This window comes from Littorina saxatilis, linkage group LG4 (genome assembly GCF_037325665.1).
Source record: "Littorina saxatilis isolate snail1 linkage group LG4, US_GU_Lsax_2.0, whole genome shotgun sequence".
Classification (NCBI taxonomy): Eukaryota; Metazoa; Mollusca; class Gastropoda; order Littorinimorpha; family Littorinidae; genus Littorina; species Littorina saxatilis.
This window is the reverse complement of record NC_090248.1, coordinates 11,442,721-11,460,061: the sequence shown is the minus strand read 5'-3', so window position 1 is coordinate 11,460,061 and position 17,341 is coordinate 11,442,721. Positions and strand designations below refer to the sequence as shown.

At 40.3% G+C, this 17,341-nt stretch overlaps 1 protein-coding gene across 1 annotated transcript in view; it reads left to right on the top strand.

Moving 5' to 3' along the window:
• LOC138963966 (DNA replication licensing factor mcm2-like) overlaps positions 1-11,897 on the top strand; it is a 33,285-nt gene extending 21,388 nt beyond the window's left edge. The window contains exons 11-18 of the mRNA XM_070335826.1: positions 89-433; positions 2,584-2,748; positions 4,008-4,082; positions 4,854-4,940; positions 6,377-6,541; positions 8,004-8,186; positions 10,549-10,704; positions 11,518-11,897. Coding sequence (XP_070191927.1) covers positions 89-433; positions 2,584-2,748; positions 4,008-4,082; positions 4,854-4,940; positions 6,377-6,541; positions 8,004-8,186; positions 10,549-10,704; positions 11,518-11,628 — 1,287 coding nt within the window. The 3' untranslated portion in view covers positions 11,629-11,897. The remainder of the gene's footprint in view (positions 1-88; positions 434-2,583; positions 2,749-4,007; positions 4,083-4,853; positions 4,941-6,376; positions 6,542-8,003; positions 8,187-10,548; positions 10,705-11,517) is intronic.
• The last annotated feature ends 5,444 nt before the right edge of the window (positions 11,898-17,341 follow it).

Genomic DNA, 17,341 nt, shown 5'->3' with positions numbered 1-17,341 from the left:
CATCCGAAACAAGCATTTTGTTGTTGTTGTGACATAAGTTTTTTTCTTGCAAACTTTGTGCATTAACACTTAATTCTTCTCTTTCCAGATCTTCGCCAGCATGGCCCCATCAATCTACGGTCACGAAGACATCAAACGTGCGCTAGCTCTGGCACTTTTCGGAGGCGAGCCCAAAAATCCAGGCGGTAAGCACAAAGTGCGAGGTGACTTGAACATTCTTTGTTGCGGTGACCCTGGCACAGCTAAATCCCAGTTCCTCAAGTACATTGAAAAGACGGCGGCTCGCGTTGTGTTCACGACGGGGCAGGGAGCGTCGGCGGTGGGTCTGACGGCCTACGTTCAGCGGAGTCCTATCACCAAGGAGTGGACGCTGGAGGCTGGTGCTCTGGTTCTGGCCGACAAGGGCGTGTGTCTCATCGATGAGTTTGACAAGGTGGGTGTCTTGGGCTTTCTCTCAGTGCAAGTGTTAGGGCATTAAGTTTGACAAGGTGGTTGTCTTTAGCTTTCTTTCAGTGGAAATGCATGGGTGAAACTAGTCCGTCAATTGAAAGTAATGTGACGGAAATTCCGTCAATCCAAAGTGTTGACCAAAAGAGAAAAATATTGGGCTGGGCAGCCCCTCGATCCCTGCCTCTTTCTTATGAGTCAATTTATTTTTCCTAGGCTTCACCCATGGAAATGTTAGGGCAGAGTCCCGAATTAATCCTGTGGAAGTGACGTCACAAACTGAGAGAAAAGTGACTGTTTGAGTGAACCTCCCATTATTGCCAATGTTTGAGTGAACCTCCCATTATTGCCAATGTTTGAGTGAACCTCCCATTATTGCCAATGTTTGAGTGAACCTCCCATTATTGCCACTGTTTGAGTGAACCTCCCATTATTGCCAATGTTTGAGTGAACCTCCCATTATTGCCAATGTTTGAGTGAACCTCCCATTATTGCCACTGTTTGAGTGAACCTCCCATTATTGCCAATGTTTGAGTGAACCTCCCATTATTGCCAATGTTTGAGTGAACCTCCCATTATTGCCAATGTTTGAGTGAACCTCCCATTATTGCCAATGTTTGAGTGAACCTCCCATTATTGCCACTGTTTGAGTGAACCTCCCATTATTGCCAATGGTTGAGTGAACCTCCCATTATTGCCAATGGTTGAGTGAACCTCCCATTAATGCCACTGTTTGAGTGAACCTCCCATTATTGCCAATGGTTGAGTGAACCTCCCATTATTGCCAATGGTTGAGTGAACCTCCCATTATTGCCACTGTTTGAGTGAACCTCCCATTATTGCCACTGTTTGAGTGAACCTCCCATTATTGCCACTGTTTGAGTGAACCTCCCATTATTGCCACTGTTTGAGTGAACCTCCCATTATTGCCACTGTTTGAGTGAACCTCCCATTATTGCCAATGTTAGAGTGAACCTCCCATTATTGCCACTGTTTGAGTGAACCTCCCATTATTGCCACTGTTTGAGTGAACCTCCCATTATTGCCACTGTTTGAGTGAACCTCCCATTATTGCCAATGTTTGAGTGAACCTCCCATTATTGCCAATGTTTGAGTGAACCTCCCATTATTGCCACTGTTTGAGTGAACCTCCCATTATTGCCAATGTTTGAGTGAACCTCCCATTATTGCCAATGTTAGAGTGAACCTCCCATTATTGCCAATGTTTGAGTGAACCTCCCATTATTGCCACAGTTTGAGTGAACCTCCCATTATTGCCAATGTTTGAGTGAACCTCCCATTATTGCCAATGTTTGAGTGAACCTCCCATTATTGCCACTGTTTGAGTGAACCTCCCATTATTGCCAATGTTTGAGTACTATGTAGAATTGACTGGTTCTTTCCTAGCTTTCTGTCAGTTAGATTTAGATTGGGCGGGGACGTAGCTCAGTTGGTAGTGCGCTGGCTTTGTAGCCAGTTGGTCTCTATCAGCGTGGGTTCGATCCCCACGTTCGGCGAGAGATTTATTTCTCGGAGTCAACTTTGTGCAGACTCTCTTCGGTGTCCGAACACCCCCGTGTGCACACATGCGCACGAAAAAGATCCCACGTTCACAGCGAAAGTCTCAGGGCTTGGAAAACACGAAGACACGCATGCATCATCTCTCGTCTCTGATTATCATGATCGTATTTCGATACTTTGACGAGACAAACCCAATGCTGGTGTGTCGAAGAAGACAGCCACAGCGGGCTTGTTCGAATCAAAGTATCACACCATATCTTCAGCGTATTACCAATACCTGTCCCAATATAGACCAGTTGGTCTAAGAGGACGTTAAACCCTAATAGTCAGTCAGTTAGATTTAGATTCTCCTGAAACTTTGATTCTGAAATGAAACAAATTATCAAAACAAGACATGCAGTGAGTGAGAAGATTGGAACTAAAAGCTTAGTCAAAGTAACCTATCTTTGCTGAGTTTCTTGCGATTTATTAACATTGGTGTGCTTATCCCTTGATATATGGCGCTTAGAAATTACAGGTGGAGTTTAAATTTTGAGTGTTCATACCCCATAAGTACTATAGTTGGTAACATGATTGGAATAGTGTTTTTGACGAAAAAGAAATCTTGTTGTGCAGATGAATGACGCAGACAGAACAAGTATCCACGAAGCGATGGAACAGCAGAGTATCTCCATATCCAAGGCTGGTATCGTCACGTCACTGCAGGCTCGCTGTACTGTCATCGCTGCTGCCAACCCCATCGGTGGCAGATACGACCCTTCTCTCACTTTCTCAGAAAATGTAAGTAGTTCTGATCAGTTGCTGTACAGTGGAACAAGACCTCCAAAAACCTGTTAATCAGGTCTTAAAAAGGAGGGGCGACCAGTTTTCTCCCTTGACTTTCCCTCCAGACGGGCCATTTGCATGGGTTAGGAAAAAATTCATAGTGAAAGAATGAATAAAGATAGACAGATGAATCGCTAATTTCACCTTCATCCACGTCAGATCCTTCAGTTTGAAGCATTTCAACAACTTCCAACGCCGTAAAACGCCTGTCATTGGGTCTACGAGACGAGCGTGACAACTGCGTGGAAGACGCCATTGTCTTACTGTTTACCCTGACGCTGATCGTCGGTAGTTTCGCAAACCGGGTCACAATACAGACAAAGAAAGGGACAAGTGAATGCAGTTGCTTCCCTTGCACTGTGGAAAGACCACAGAACAAGCTAGCAACATTTAGTTCCGTACAAACTACGTCACGATCGCCGCGCGAATTTTTGAAGTTCAGAAACGCTATAGCGTTCCGTCGTCAGGAACGCTATGGCGGACTCGGAACGCTATAGCGTTCCATCGCCCGGAGGAGGGGGTCTTAAAAGGGGGGTTCCACTCCATTGACTTGTGCCTTGGGATGCCTTTGGATATGAAATATAGCTTTGGCGTTAACCACAAATTTCTGGTATTTTATTGTTTTTGTGTGTGAACATTTTTGAAAAGAAACCATGAACTTGTTAAAACTACAGCTTTTAATCACAGTGAAGAGTCTTTGGTATCAAATATAAAGCTTTTGATACGTGAATACGTTTTACTTTGACTGCTATGCGTAACCAAATGCTGGTCTACAACTCGCCTGGTATGATCACTGAAATCTTTTATCAGAGCCAAATATTGCTTGAGCAAGTGGAGACCCAACATTGACCAACATATACATTAGGCCTAAAAAAAAAAAAAATAGGTGTGGTTACGGTAACCCGACCTACCCTATTTTTAGGGGCCGACCCTATAACTTTTTATTACATTTGTAAAAAAAACCAAAAAAAAACACGAGTGCAGAAAGCAATGAAAGCGACAGCGCTCGAGTCATACACTTATTTCCCTGTCAAGTAGGTTTAATTTGTACACATTAGAAAAAAAAGTTTAAAAAAAAAAGTGATTGCCTACCTTCCTATTCTATTTTTTTTGGCTATGTTACCTTAACCACACCTATTTTTTTTTTTTTTTTTGGCCTTAGTTAATACCTTTGTTTTTATTGGAATAGTCATGTGCTTGTTTCATGTGTGCAGGTGGACTTGACAGAGCCAATCTTGTCTCGATTTGACATCCTCTGTGTTGTCAGAGACGTTGTGGATTCCATTGAGGTGAGAAAGAGCTTTTTATTATTTTGTAAATTGTTTTATTATTTTTTGTTGCTATGCAGGGAAAGGCAGTTATGAGAATATTTTGGATTGAAGTATGATACAATGGATATCCCATGCCTTCAGGTTGAGAGAGGTATGTAGAAGTCTGCATGCTGCTGGAAGGGAACTTGAAAACTTGTTTAAGCCTACTAGTTTGAAGTAATTTCTTACTACTCTAAGATTGGGGGGAGGGGGGGGAGGGGACTCCAGCAAGATAGGAAAAAAAAAATACTTAGATTAACAAAAATACCTTGATTTTAAAATGTGCTTTAAATTATGTTTTATGTTCCTAATGTTGGCATTTGGCTACCACAGGATTACTATTTTTTTGTCATCAGATTACAATATTGTATTTATATTATTGAAATTGTTATATCTCGATGTACAGCGCTAAGAGCATAGTTAAATTTGTGAAGCGGCGCTATATAAGCTATCTTTATTATTATTATTATTATTACAATGGTTGTGCTTCACCATTACCCGTTAAATTTCGGGGTAAACAGGTCTGAAACTTGAATTCTCAAAAGTTCTTAGAATCAGGCATGGTGACTCAGTCAGTTGTAAATGTCAAAGTTTAGACTTTTGTGAGAAACATACATCGAACACGTTCTCCTAAGAGAATGCAGACATTTGTGCAAAGAGTCCCTTTGTCAGATGTTTTTAGCTTGCTCTGTTCCGTGCAGAATTAACATGTCTAAGCAAGGAGTAGAAAGAAATGATGAAATGTTTCAGGATGAGCGCCTGGCCAGGTTTGTGACTGGCAGTCACATGAAGCACCACCCTTCCGCCACCTCTGCTGACGGTGCCGATGAAATACTGGTGAGTTTTCTTGCAACTCTCCTTGAGGCAAACAATCGGGTAGTACTCAGGACTCAGGAATGTTTTATTTCAGGCCATAGCCCATAAATAGGGTGATACACAATGACAAATAATAATAATAATAAAACATTCTTTTATAGCGCTGTTCACCGCCGAATGGCAGTCTCATGGCGCTTTACATTAGACATTAAAATTTAACAGTTTAAATATAAAAAAAAGTTTTCTCGTAAGAAATAACATACAAGCATTAAAAACAATTCATAGACAACGACCACTTATAATTATATAAGATGATCTAGAAAATTGTTTTTAAAAAGATGAAAAAAACATGTAAGATAAGTAATAGTTACACATAAAAAGTCTGACAATAAAACAGAACTCACATAAAAGCGTACAGATCTAAAACAGAACGAAGATGTAACATAGACTGTGGGGCAACAAATTAAACAACAGATTACTAACAACAGGCATACTGTATTATAATACTACATTAGAACTTTTAAACCCAATACATATTAAAACATCGAATTCAATTCATCATACAATACAGGCATTATACTAATACTAATAGTTAACATTTTATAAACAACCACCAGATACATATGATCCTCTAGAAGTTTAAAAACAACCAGTCAACAAGCAAACTTATCATTCAGCACATTCACTCACAAGTCACATGCACACATTACACCACAGCTTTAATGTCCTAATTACTTTGTTCATTTTAGTAAAAGGCAGATTTGTACAGGTGAGTCTTCAGTTTAATCTTATATGATGGTAGTGAAGGAGACTGGCGGACCGCTAGGGGAAGTGAGTTCCAGAGTGTAGGGACTTCATATCTGAATGATCTTTGTCCAGCTGATTTTAGTTTAGCTCTTGGGACTGTGAGGATAAATACAAATGCATTCTGTAGTAGTAGAGCAGTGTGTCAAAACAAAATGTTTTGTACATATTATTTTCTTTGGATGAATTTAGTATTTAGCTGCACCATGCTTGACATTTGCAAACTTAAATTTGTTTAAAATGTGCTGTATGATTGACATTTGTTGTTGTTGAAAGTGGGTATCCTCTCTGTGAATGTACAGCCTCCTTTATGAAACAATAGTTATTTAAATTTGAGATTAAAGAAAACTCAACAGTCACTGAAACGAACATGCAACACATCCCATGCAAAAAGAAAGTAGGCAAAGAAAAAGGGGCATGAATCGGTTACTTTAACGAACATGCAACACATTCCCTGCAAAGAGAAAGTAGGCAAAGAAAAAGGGGCATGAATCGGTTACTTTAACGAACATGCAACACATTCCATGCAAAGAGAAAGTAGGCAAAGAAAAAGGGGCATAAATCAGTTACTTTAACGAACATGCAACACATTCCATGCAAAGAGTAAGGGGTAGGCATCAGTTACTTTAACAGGCAATTGTGTGTGTGTTCAGCCCCAGAGCTTTGAGGGCGACCAGACGGAGGCTGTGGAGGCCCTCCCCCAGGAGCTGCTGAAGAAGTACATCATTTACGCCAAGGAGAAAGTGCATCCTAAGCTTCACCAGATGGACCAGGACAAGATCGCCAAGATGTACGCCGACCTGCGAAGAGAGTCAATGGTACGTTGAGTTATTTTGTTGGATATAAGGCTTTGGGTGAAAGGGCAGAGAATAGCGCACCAACAACCCTGTCATCTCCCCTCCTGTGGCCAGGTGCTCTCCCTCCCCCTCTTGCTCGCGAAATATCAATGACAGTCTCTAATAGGCATTGTACCTGTGGGACAGGAACCATCATCAGACGCTTGGTAGAGAATACACCCTTTCGGAGTCTCAGGCGAGAGTGCGCATTGCATGCTGGGATTGCAAATTGTACCAAACACGAGGTCTTCAAAAGAGGTACATTGCCGATTGCGTTCAAGTTTTCCCTCGTAAGCTCTTATCTCTTTGATATTTCTGTGGTTTTTGTCCCACGATAGTTTCATGATTTAAGCGGAATGGATCTCAAGTGTGTTTGGTACAACGGAGCGCCCCCTCAGGGTTCGTACAGAGTCCTTGAACCCTGGAAAACTCCTTGAAAATTGGAAAACCTTTTCCAGGCCTTGAAAAGTGCTTGAAAATAGAGTTTTGTTAAATAGTCATTGAAAAGTACTTGATTTTTCCAAATTGTTGCCTATACATTTCGTCAGCAGCTTGTCTTATTTAAAAAAAAATGCAACCCCCTTTTTTTTTCGTCAAATACAGTACACACATTTTGGGAGAATAAAAGATCGAGTGAAAACGAAAGCAGACGAACTAACTATTACTAGTCACCCGTAGTTGCTTCCCTTCCCGGAAGTTGGCAAGGAAAACAACTACGGAATGACTAATAGTTTGCAGACTTGAAAAACTGAAGGTAAGCTTGGTGCTTTGCATTAATTTGGGGAAAATCATGTCCTTGAAAAGCATTTTTTGGTCCTGGAAATGTCCTTGAAAACTCATTGAATTGTATCAGCTCTGCCCTGCAGGAACCCTGGCCCCCTGCCGCCAAAAATGTGACTAGCCGCGCATGCGCACTCGAAACTCCGAAGGGGTGTATTGAAAAGGAAAAAGTTGCTGATGTATTAAAGCATTTTGGGTGCTGGTTATTATCCATTTTATTGTTTGTTCATTGTCTGCTGGGATAAAAGCCTGGCATATTCCTGTGTGTTTACATTATCTAGAATTTGTTTTAACTGAATTTTTCAACATTACTTGGCTGTTGAGATAGTTTGATGATTACAATTCTGTATCTGTGTCTGTGTGTGCATGTTTTGCCGTCAGATAGCACATGTATCTCAGTTCTGCAAGTTTTTAATAATTATAATACCTCTGTAATCAAGGACCAACTTTTTCTTTATTTCAGGTTCAGTAAATTGATATACCAACATCCCACAATTCAGAGCTGTTTGAATAGATTTTTACTTCACATCTTTCATCCCATAACAGGCAGCATCCTCATCACAATTCGTTTCCGGTTCAGTAAATTGATATCCCAACATCCCACACTGTGAAATTCAGATCTGTTTGAATAGATTTTACTATGACATCTGTCATCCCATAACAGGCGACAGGCAGCATCCCCATCACAGTGCGTCACATCGAGTCGATGATCCGTATGGCGGAGGCCCACGCCCGCATGCACCTGCGTGACTACGTCAACGAGGATGACGTCAACATGGCAATCAGGATCATGCTGGAGAGCTTCATCTCCACGCAGAAGTTCAGCGTCATGCGCAGCATGAGGAAGGTGCGTTGCAGGCAATCCAAATCTCCTCCATTTTGTGGATTTCCGCGAAAGCAAAACAAAACCAAACCAAAATACATGAGAAAAAAGATCGTTTAACCCGGGGGAGAGGGACAAAATAGTGTTCTTCTTTACATGCACAAGTTTTATTTCATCAGAGGGGGTTACATTCATATTAACAAGGCCAAAATGCTTCAGCTTTTGGGGTTGTTGCCCTGGACCCCTGGCGTTATTTATTTCCTTGAAACTCATTCTTCCTTGAATAGATTGCCTGGTGTTGTCTCTTCTGCAGAGATGATAGTTTTCAGTGTGCAGTGGAACCCTCATCTTCAGACCTAAACAAATCTGAGAAAATGGTCTTAAAAGAGAAGGGGGTCTTCTTCTTCTTCTTCTTCTTCTCCTTCTTTGTTCATGGGCTTAGACTCCCACGTACACTCGTGTTTTTGCACGAGTGGAATTTTACGTGTATGACCGTTTTTACCCCGCCATTTAGGCAGCCATACGCCGCTTTCGGAGGAAGCGTGCTGGGTATTTTCGTGTTTCTATAACCCACCGAACTCTGACATGGATTACAGGATCTTTTCCGTGCGCACTTGGTCTTGTGCTTGCGTGTACACACGAAGGGGGATAAGCCACTAAGCAGGTCTGCACATAAGTTGACCTGGGAGATCGGAAAAATCTCCACACTTAACCCACCAGGCGGCCCCGGCCGGGATTCGAACCCTCGACCTTCCGATTAAGAGGCCGACGTCTTACCACCCCGCCACAGCGCCCGTCTAGAAGGGAGTCTTAAAATGGAGGTAAATTTACAGAGGCTATCAAACAGAACATGTAACAAAGAAATGTCTTAAAAAGGAGGAAGTATTTAATTGGAGAGTCTTACAAGGGGAGTTCCACTGTACTATCTTAAGGCAAAACAAAAAAAAAGTGTTTACGGTATCCCGACCGACCCTATTTTTTCGCGCGACCCTAGACTTTTTTTTGGGGGGGGGGGGGGGGGGGAATGGGGAAAAAAAGTCTTTGTTTTTTGGCAAAATAACTTAAAAATACGGGGGTTTTGGGGGGGAAAAAATTAAAAAAATAAAAATCCCGACCTACCGACCCTATTTTTTTTGCCTATGTTACCGTAAACAGACTTTTTTTTTTGTGAGTGGCCTAAGCAGTTGTCAGACATTGCTTTCCAATTCGTAAAGTACACAGTGACCTTGCGCTATTTGAAGTTGGTGTTACAGAGTGATCAGAATGGTTAACATTGATAAAGCTGGGTCAGTCTTTAAGCTTGCTTTTTATATTTAGTCAAGTTTTGACTAAATATTTTAACATCGAGGGGGAATCGAAACGAGGGTCGTGGTGTATGTGCGTATGTGTGTGCGTGCGTGTGTGTGTGTGTGTGTGTAGAGCGATTCAGACTAAACTACAGGACCGATCTTTATGAAATTTGACATGAGAGTTCCTGGGTATGAAATCTCGGAACGTTTTTTTCATTTTTTTGATAAATGTCTTTGATGACGTCATATCCGGCTTTTCGTGAAAGTTGAGGCGGCACTGTCACGCCCTCATTTTTCAACCAAATTGGTTGAAATTTTGGTCAAGTACTCTTCGACGAAGCCCGGGGTTCGGTATTGCATTTCAGCTTGGTGGCTTAAAAATTAATTAATGACTTTGGTCATTAAAAATCTGAAAATTGTAAAAAAAAATAAAAAATTATAAAACGATCCAAATTTACGTTTATCTTATTCTCCATCATTTGCTGATTCCAAAAACATATAAATATGTTATATTCGGATTAAAAACAAGCTCTGAAAATTAAATATATAAAAATTATTATCAATTTTTTTTTTTCGAAATCAATTTAAAAACACTTTCATCTTATTCCTTGTCGGTTCCTGATTCCAAAAATATATAGATATGATATGTTTGGATTAAAAACACGCTCAGAAAGTTAAAACGAAGAGAGGTACAGAAAAGCGTGCTATGCAGCATAGCGTAACCACTACCCCGCTCTTCTTGTCAATTTCACTGCCTATGCCGTGAGCGGTGGACCACGAGTATACGGTCTTGCTGCGTTGCATTGCGTTCAGTTTCATTCTGTGAGTTCGACAGCTACTTGACTAAATATTGTATTTTCGCCTTACGCGACTTGTTTTTTCTTTCTTCATACAGATTCGCTGTGTTCTTTTTTTTTTCTCCTATATTTTAAGACTGGCCAGAAGCTGGGTGCTGTATTTCAGCAGACAAGAACAAAAGAATACAATTCTATCCCAGGATAGAAAATCAAAAATTTGAGCAGTTCACAAAATCTCCAACATGGAAAACTTGAGTGTGATGTAAATCTTGACTAAACTGATGGTTGATCATATTGCAGACGTTCAGTCGCTACCTCTCATTCCGCAAAGACACACATCAGTTGCTGCTGTTCTTGCTGAAGCAGCTTGCTCAGGAGCAGTCGGCGTACCAGCGGAGTCGCTACGGCATGCAGCAGGACCAGGTGCAGATTGCAGAGAAAGATCTCGCTGATAAGGTGCGTCTTGAGCTGGGGTTTTTTTTTTTACGAGGATGTGTTGTGGTCAGTTTTGCTAAACTGGCTTTCTGGGGAGATATGCATGAGAAGTGATCAACTGGGTGGGGTCACGGCACTAGGTTTGATTGATTCTTCTTCTTCTGCGTTCGTGGGCTGAAACTCCCTCGTACACTCGTGTTTTTTGCACGAGTGGAATTTTACGTGTATGACCGTTTTTACCCCGCCATTAAGGCAGCCATACGCCGCTTTCGGAGGAAGCATGCTGGATATTTTCGTGTTTCTATAACCCACCGAACTCTGACATGGATTACAGGATCTTTTCCGTGCGCACTTGGTCTTGTGCTTGCGTGTACACACGAAGGGGGATAAGCCACTAGCAGGTCTGCACATAAGTTGACCTGGGAGATCGGAAAAATCTCCACACTTAACCCACCAGGCGGCCGCTGCCAGGATTCGAACCCTCGACCTTCCGATTAAGAGGCCGACGTCTTACCACCCCGCCACAGCGCCCGTCTAGTTTGATTGATTAAAATCACAAACAAATCTCAATATTAACAAATCTGACCAAGCACATGATATTGGCAGGGTGTTTATTGTGCTCTTCTTGTAAACATCTTGTGCTGACGAAAGTTCTTTCCCTTTGGATTCTTGAGATTTGATTGTCGATGCCTGTGGACGGGTTCTCAATATTATGCGCCTTTCCGTTTTACTGTAAGGGTCAAAGTAGAAATTGCTAGGCTACTCCAACCTATTAGTGAGTTACTGGATATGGTTTTCCAACAGTTTCTACATCTTTTTATCATTTCTTTGCAGGCTCGACAAATCAACATCCACAACTTGACATCCTTCTACGACAGCGACCTTTTCAAGACCAATCACTTCTCTCTTGACTCCAAGCGAAAAATGATTCTCCAGTCTTTCTAGACTACAGCTCATTCACTGCCTTAATGTCGTCACATCCAGATATCGTCAAAAGTCATCATATTTGTTTTGAATATGTATGTTAAGAGGTCATATTATTCACTGACAGAACCGTTGCAGATCACCTTTTTAGGGATACTAGCAAAAGTATAATCCCAAAACCACGTGAACCACACAACAACACCAGGGATGGGAATTGTCCGCCGTTTGGCGGATTTCCGCTTTTTTTTTTTTTAATTTTCCGCCGAAAAAAATCGCATTATTTCCGCTCTTTTTTTTCTCAGCAAAAAAAATTTTTTTTTATTTTTTTTTTTTTTAATTTTTTTTTTTTTAAGTGAAAATGGCGTAAATGCGTTCGGTGATTGTTTTTTCGTGAAAAAAAAGTCGGATTTCCGCCGTTTTTTTTAAAATTTTTGCAGTAGAAATTCCTCTTTTTTCGTATTTTAGTGCGAAATATGTAGTGTTTTACTTTTAGTGTAATATTACCCGTAAACCCCCCCCCCGGTCATCAAAAAATATTTCCTCTTTTTTCCTTAATTTTCAGCCGTTTTTACAATTTTTAATTCCCATGCCTGACCACGAAGGAAAGGACCCGTGGCACAAAAGCACAAATGATCTTCTTCTCTTTTTTAAAATTTTTTTTTTATTCCATTGAAGATCACCAAGTTCACAAACGAATTATATCCAAACAGTAATAGATCCAGAAAACGCAGAAGAATAGTATCCAAAGATGTTGACACGTCAGCGAAAAAGGGTGAAGTAAAGATGACGTGGCCGGATGACGCTGATTTTGGCGCCAAGCGCTACTAGCGACATCCAGCAAGGGCGGCCACTCTGGGGTATAACTCTAGTTTCACTTTCGTTTTCCTTTCGGTAGTTAAGGGGTTATATGCAAAATAACATTGTGTTGGTAAGTATAAATAAATAAGAAAATTATTATAAATTTTCATGTTTGAATTAGATTTGTTTCCCCCACACATTTAAAGCAGGCATGGGAATTGTCCGCCAAATGGCGGATTTCCGCCGAATTTTTTTTTTGTTCCGCCGAAAATGCAAAAGTGTCCGCCGAAAAAATAAAGGGGGGAGGCGCACAAAAAAAGCACCGGTTCCTTTGGCCTTTGCGCAAAAGCCCGCGAAAACTTTCCGTACTTTGTTCACGCACTGCTACCACCCGCCTCAGTTATTGAACTTTTATGTTTGAAAGTAAACCAGATTGCACAGATTGTGTTACAAGTTACATTTTCCTGTTTGTCTCAACAGATCAATTTTTTTACAAATTTAAACCATAATTATATAATACATGTATATATTTTTTTTTCTTCAAAAAAGCAAAAATTGGTACATTTTTGTACTAAAAACTCTGATTCTAAAAACAGAATTTAATGGCAAACTTGGAGCTCAGATGACACCAGATTGCACCATCTGGGTTCTTTGGAGAAAAATTTTTTCCGGGGGGGCATGCCCCCGGACCCCCCTAGTAAGGCTAGGCGCTTCGCGCCGTCGACTTGACGCTTCGCGTCTTTAGTTATAAATTTTCCGCCTTTTTTACAATTTTTAATTCCCATGCCTGTTAAAGATAAGTTTCAGTGGCATTTCAGGGTAGTAAAACTCATAACGAGTCATAGGATTGAAGTATTCTATATCTTGACTCTTGTGTGCCTTGTAGAGAACACTTCCTACTGTTTTGAAAGAAAAATTCAGCTAATAGGTTTGATACTGTCTTGACACAAGATTGTCAATGTGGCTTATTGAGGAAAGAACAGAATGATAGTACATTGAATTGCAAATTTCTGATGCTGTTTTTGCATTTCTTTGTTGTATCTAAGTTTGGAACCTGTCTTTTGTATGTTTGTACAAAGTGTAATTATTTCAATTTTGATCTGAATTTTTTTGAAATACTTGTTTTTCGTATTAGGGGTGCATACATATGTTAAGCCACCTCTTCTTTGTGTGCCAGATGCACACAGAAGAATGGATGGTGCAAATAGATAATGTTCGGAAATAACCTTGTCGGGTTTGTATGGCTTGTGAAAGAGTGAATACTCTAGCTTTTACTTTCTAGCGAGAAAAACTTTTCCACGTGACAGTCCAGGCCAGTCACTAGCAACCCCCCCCGCGGGTTAGGGGGAAGAATTTACCCGATGCTCCCCAGCATGTATGTCGTAAGAGGCGACTAACGGATTCTGTTTCTCCTTTTACCCTTGTTAAGTGTTTCTTGTATAGAATATAGTCAATGTTTGTAAAGATTTTAGTCAAGCAGTATGTAAGAAATGTTAAGTCCTTTGTACTGGAAACTTGCATTCTCCCAGTAAGGTAATATATTGTACTATGTTGCAAGCCCCTGGAGCAATTTTTTGATTAGTGCTTTTATGAACAAGAAACAATTAACAAGTGGCTCTATCCCATCTCCCCCCTTTCCCCGTCGCGATATAACCTTGAACGGTTGAAAACGACGTTAAACACCAAATAAAGAAAGCAAGGGCAGCTGTTATGTCTGAAACACGTGTTGAAAGCTTGCCTCACTAAAAGCAAAGAAGTTTTCACTCTTTCATACCCCATAGAAAACTTGACAGAGTTATTTTCAGAATTCATCTATTCAGCAGCTGTAAGATAATAACAAATTTGTAAAATAACTGAGATGCTGTGGTTCTGTGTCTTTTTCATCATTTGTATTGAATGTGTGGACTGTAGTATTCTCGGATACAGGCAAATATAGACACAAGGCGTGTGTAGTTACAACGTGCTTTATTGAAGACCAGAACGAGGCTCCCCTGCCAGAGTGATGTCCCTTGGACTGTACATGTATAAGGTCCTGGACACGTCGTCTGCTAAGACTGACGGTACGATATTACCACATGGACCCATGGTGAGGAAAAGAAAGGATTTGTATATATAGGAAAATACTTTGTACATTGCTTTTTGTGTATTCCTTGAACTGCCATGAGAGTTTTGACATTTGATTGCAGGAGGAAATATGGTCTTCCAAATTGTACTCTTTACTTCCTTGGATGAGAAGAATAGGAGTGATTTGAATTTGTATAAATGTTTTTCTGCATATTAAGCGGCAACAAAAGAAAGGATATGGACAGTGCAGAATTCCTGAAACTTATTTTTTATTTAAAATTGAAATAAATGTAGATATGTTCATTGGAAGTTGTCTTCGTTTCTGTGTTAATCTACAAATGTCACCTCGTTGCGCACATGTACACACACACACACAAACGTACACACACAGAGGGAGTAGCAGTCACATGTACACACACACACAAGCGTACACACACAGAGGGAGTAGCAGTCACATGTACACACACTGACACACAAACGTACACACACAGAGGGAGTGGCAGTCACATGTACACACACTGACACACAAACGTACACACACAGAGGGAGTGGCAGTCACATGTACACACACACAAACGTACACACACAGAGGGAGTAGCAGTCACATGTACACACACAAACGTACACACACAGAGGGAGTGGCAGTCACATGTACACACACACAAACGTACACACACAGAGGGAGTAGCAGTCACATGTACACACACAAACGTACACACACAGAGGGAGTAGCAGTCACATTCACACACACACATTCTTAGACACATTCTCTGAGTCAAGACATCTCCCACACATAAAGAACAACAAAAAACCATTAAAATAATTTTAATTTTCCTTTGTTCTAAGGAAATAAAATGGTCAACCAACAAAACTTCATGAACCTATATATATATATGAAACTTGCAAATCAACGTGCCATATTCTGCTGCTTTTTCTTGTTTTTTCACCAAGGCTAATGGATCAAATTTATATATCGTTAAGCACTAACCTTTCATGAACGCAGCTAATAGCTGTTCAATTTGAAAATTAGCTTCTATTCATGATTGTCAAATTTCAGAATTGCCTTCCAACTGTGTGCATTATTTTATCCTTAACCATCTCTTTACATTAATTTACTGGAACTGTTGTGCATCTCATTTGGTTAATTAACAGTTATGCTTGAGAGTAATTGCCTGAAACCAAACTTTGCATGGACTTTGAAATACCTCCAGAATATGCACAAGAAATCACTTCCCCAAAAATGCACCAGACAAGATCACAGGCATAGAACTTACCCTTTTTTTCATATAAAAAAAAAAGCAAGAATGGTAAGTTTATGGTATATTGTATTAACACAACAAATTCACCTGAATCTATCTTTACCTAAACTTACCTTTCTCGGTTTTTTGTATGGCAGTCAGTCTTGGATTCATTGATTTTTAATAATTAGTTCCAAAATCCCTCCTATGCTCACATACAGAGTAACAAATATTTCTGGTTGTCATGAAGCAAACAAAAGCAATGAATTCAACATCTTGTCTGACGCATTCAAATATCACAAGTTTTGTAAGCAGTTCAAGGCGTCAAATCAAATATGTTGTGTATTGCTGGAAACTAACTTGCATGCAACAAACAACATGCACATTCAATCATGGTTGTGAGGACTCCTGCCAGTTCTGGCAGCGCTCTTGAGAAAATTCAACTGTTGCTGGGCACACCCACCATCAAGATTTGTAATTTTACTACTGTCCATCTGCGACAGCTATGGTCATGGAAGCTTGTTACAGTGGTACCTGTGATGAAAGGACACCCTTGAGACCAACCACAAGTGTCCCCACATGACAGGTATAGTTTGGTAGAGATAATAGGAAAAGGGACAAAGATAATGGGTAAAGGGACGAAGATAATAGGTAAAGGGACGAAGATAATAGGTAAAGGGACGAAGATAATAGGAAAAGGGACGAAGATAATAGGTAAAGGGACAAAGATAATAGGTAAAGGGACGAAGATAATAGGTAAAGGGACAAAGATAATAGGTAAAGGGACAAAGATAATAGGTAAAGGGACGAAGATAATAGGTAAAGGGACGAAGATAATAGGTAAAGGGACGAAGATAATAGGAAAAAGGACAAAGATAATAGGTAAAGGGACGAAGATAATAGGAAAAGGGACAAAGATAATAGGTAAAGGGACAAAGATAATAGGTAAAGGGACAAAGATAATAGGTAAAGGGACGAAGGTAAAAGAAAAAGGGACGAAGATAATAGAAAAAGGGACAAAGATAATAGGAAAAGGGAAAACATAAGGTGTCCTTTTAAGGGAGGTGTCCTCTCATCAGAGCGGCCACACATTGCAGGTATCTCCGTATCACAGGCTTTCTGTCATACAATCACAGGCTGACACAAGCCCCCACAGTAAGACAAAATGAAAAGGGGGGGATATGGATAAGTCTCAAAAGAAAGGTAAATTGGACAGAGTAAGTATTTATTAGTCCCAAATTCATGGGTGCAACTCTGCCGGCTACACGCCGGCAGCCGGTTTTTGGTTTCATCGGCTGCCGATGTTTTTGTTCCAGGAGAGGGTTTTTTTGGCATTTTAAATACTAAAAAAGCTGGACCCCAACTTTTGCCGGTTTTTGGAATTTTCCAGGTTGCACCCATGCAAATTATGAATCAAGGAGACAAAAGCTTCTGCTAAAAAATGCAGACTTCTTTTCACAAAAAGGTAATGTTAAGTCAAAGCAGAACCGTATAAGTATAATATTATTTTGGGATAAGTAAAATGCAAATTAAAGAAAAATATCTTTAGCAACTTTTTAGTTTATGGAATACTACTGTATTTAACAAATTAAAAAAAAAACCATCCGATTAACAAGGTCAGTTGAAAATAATGT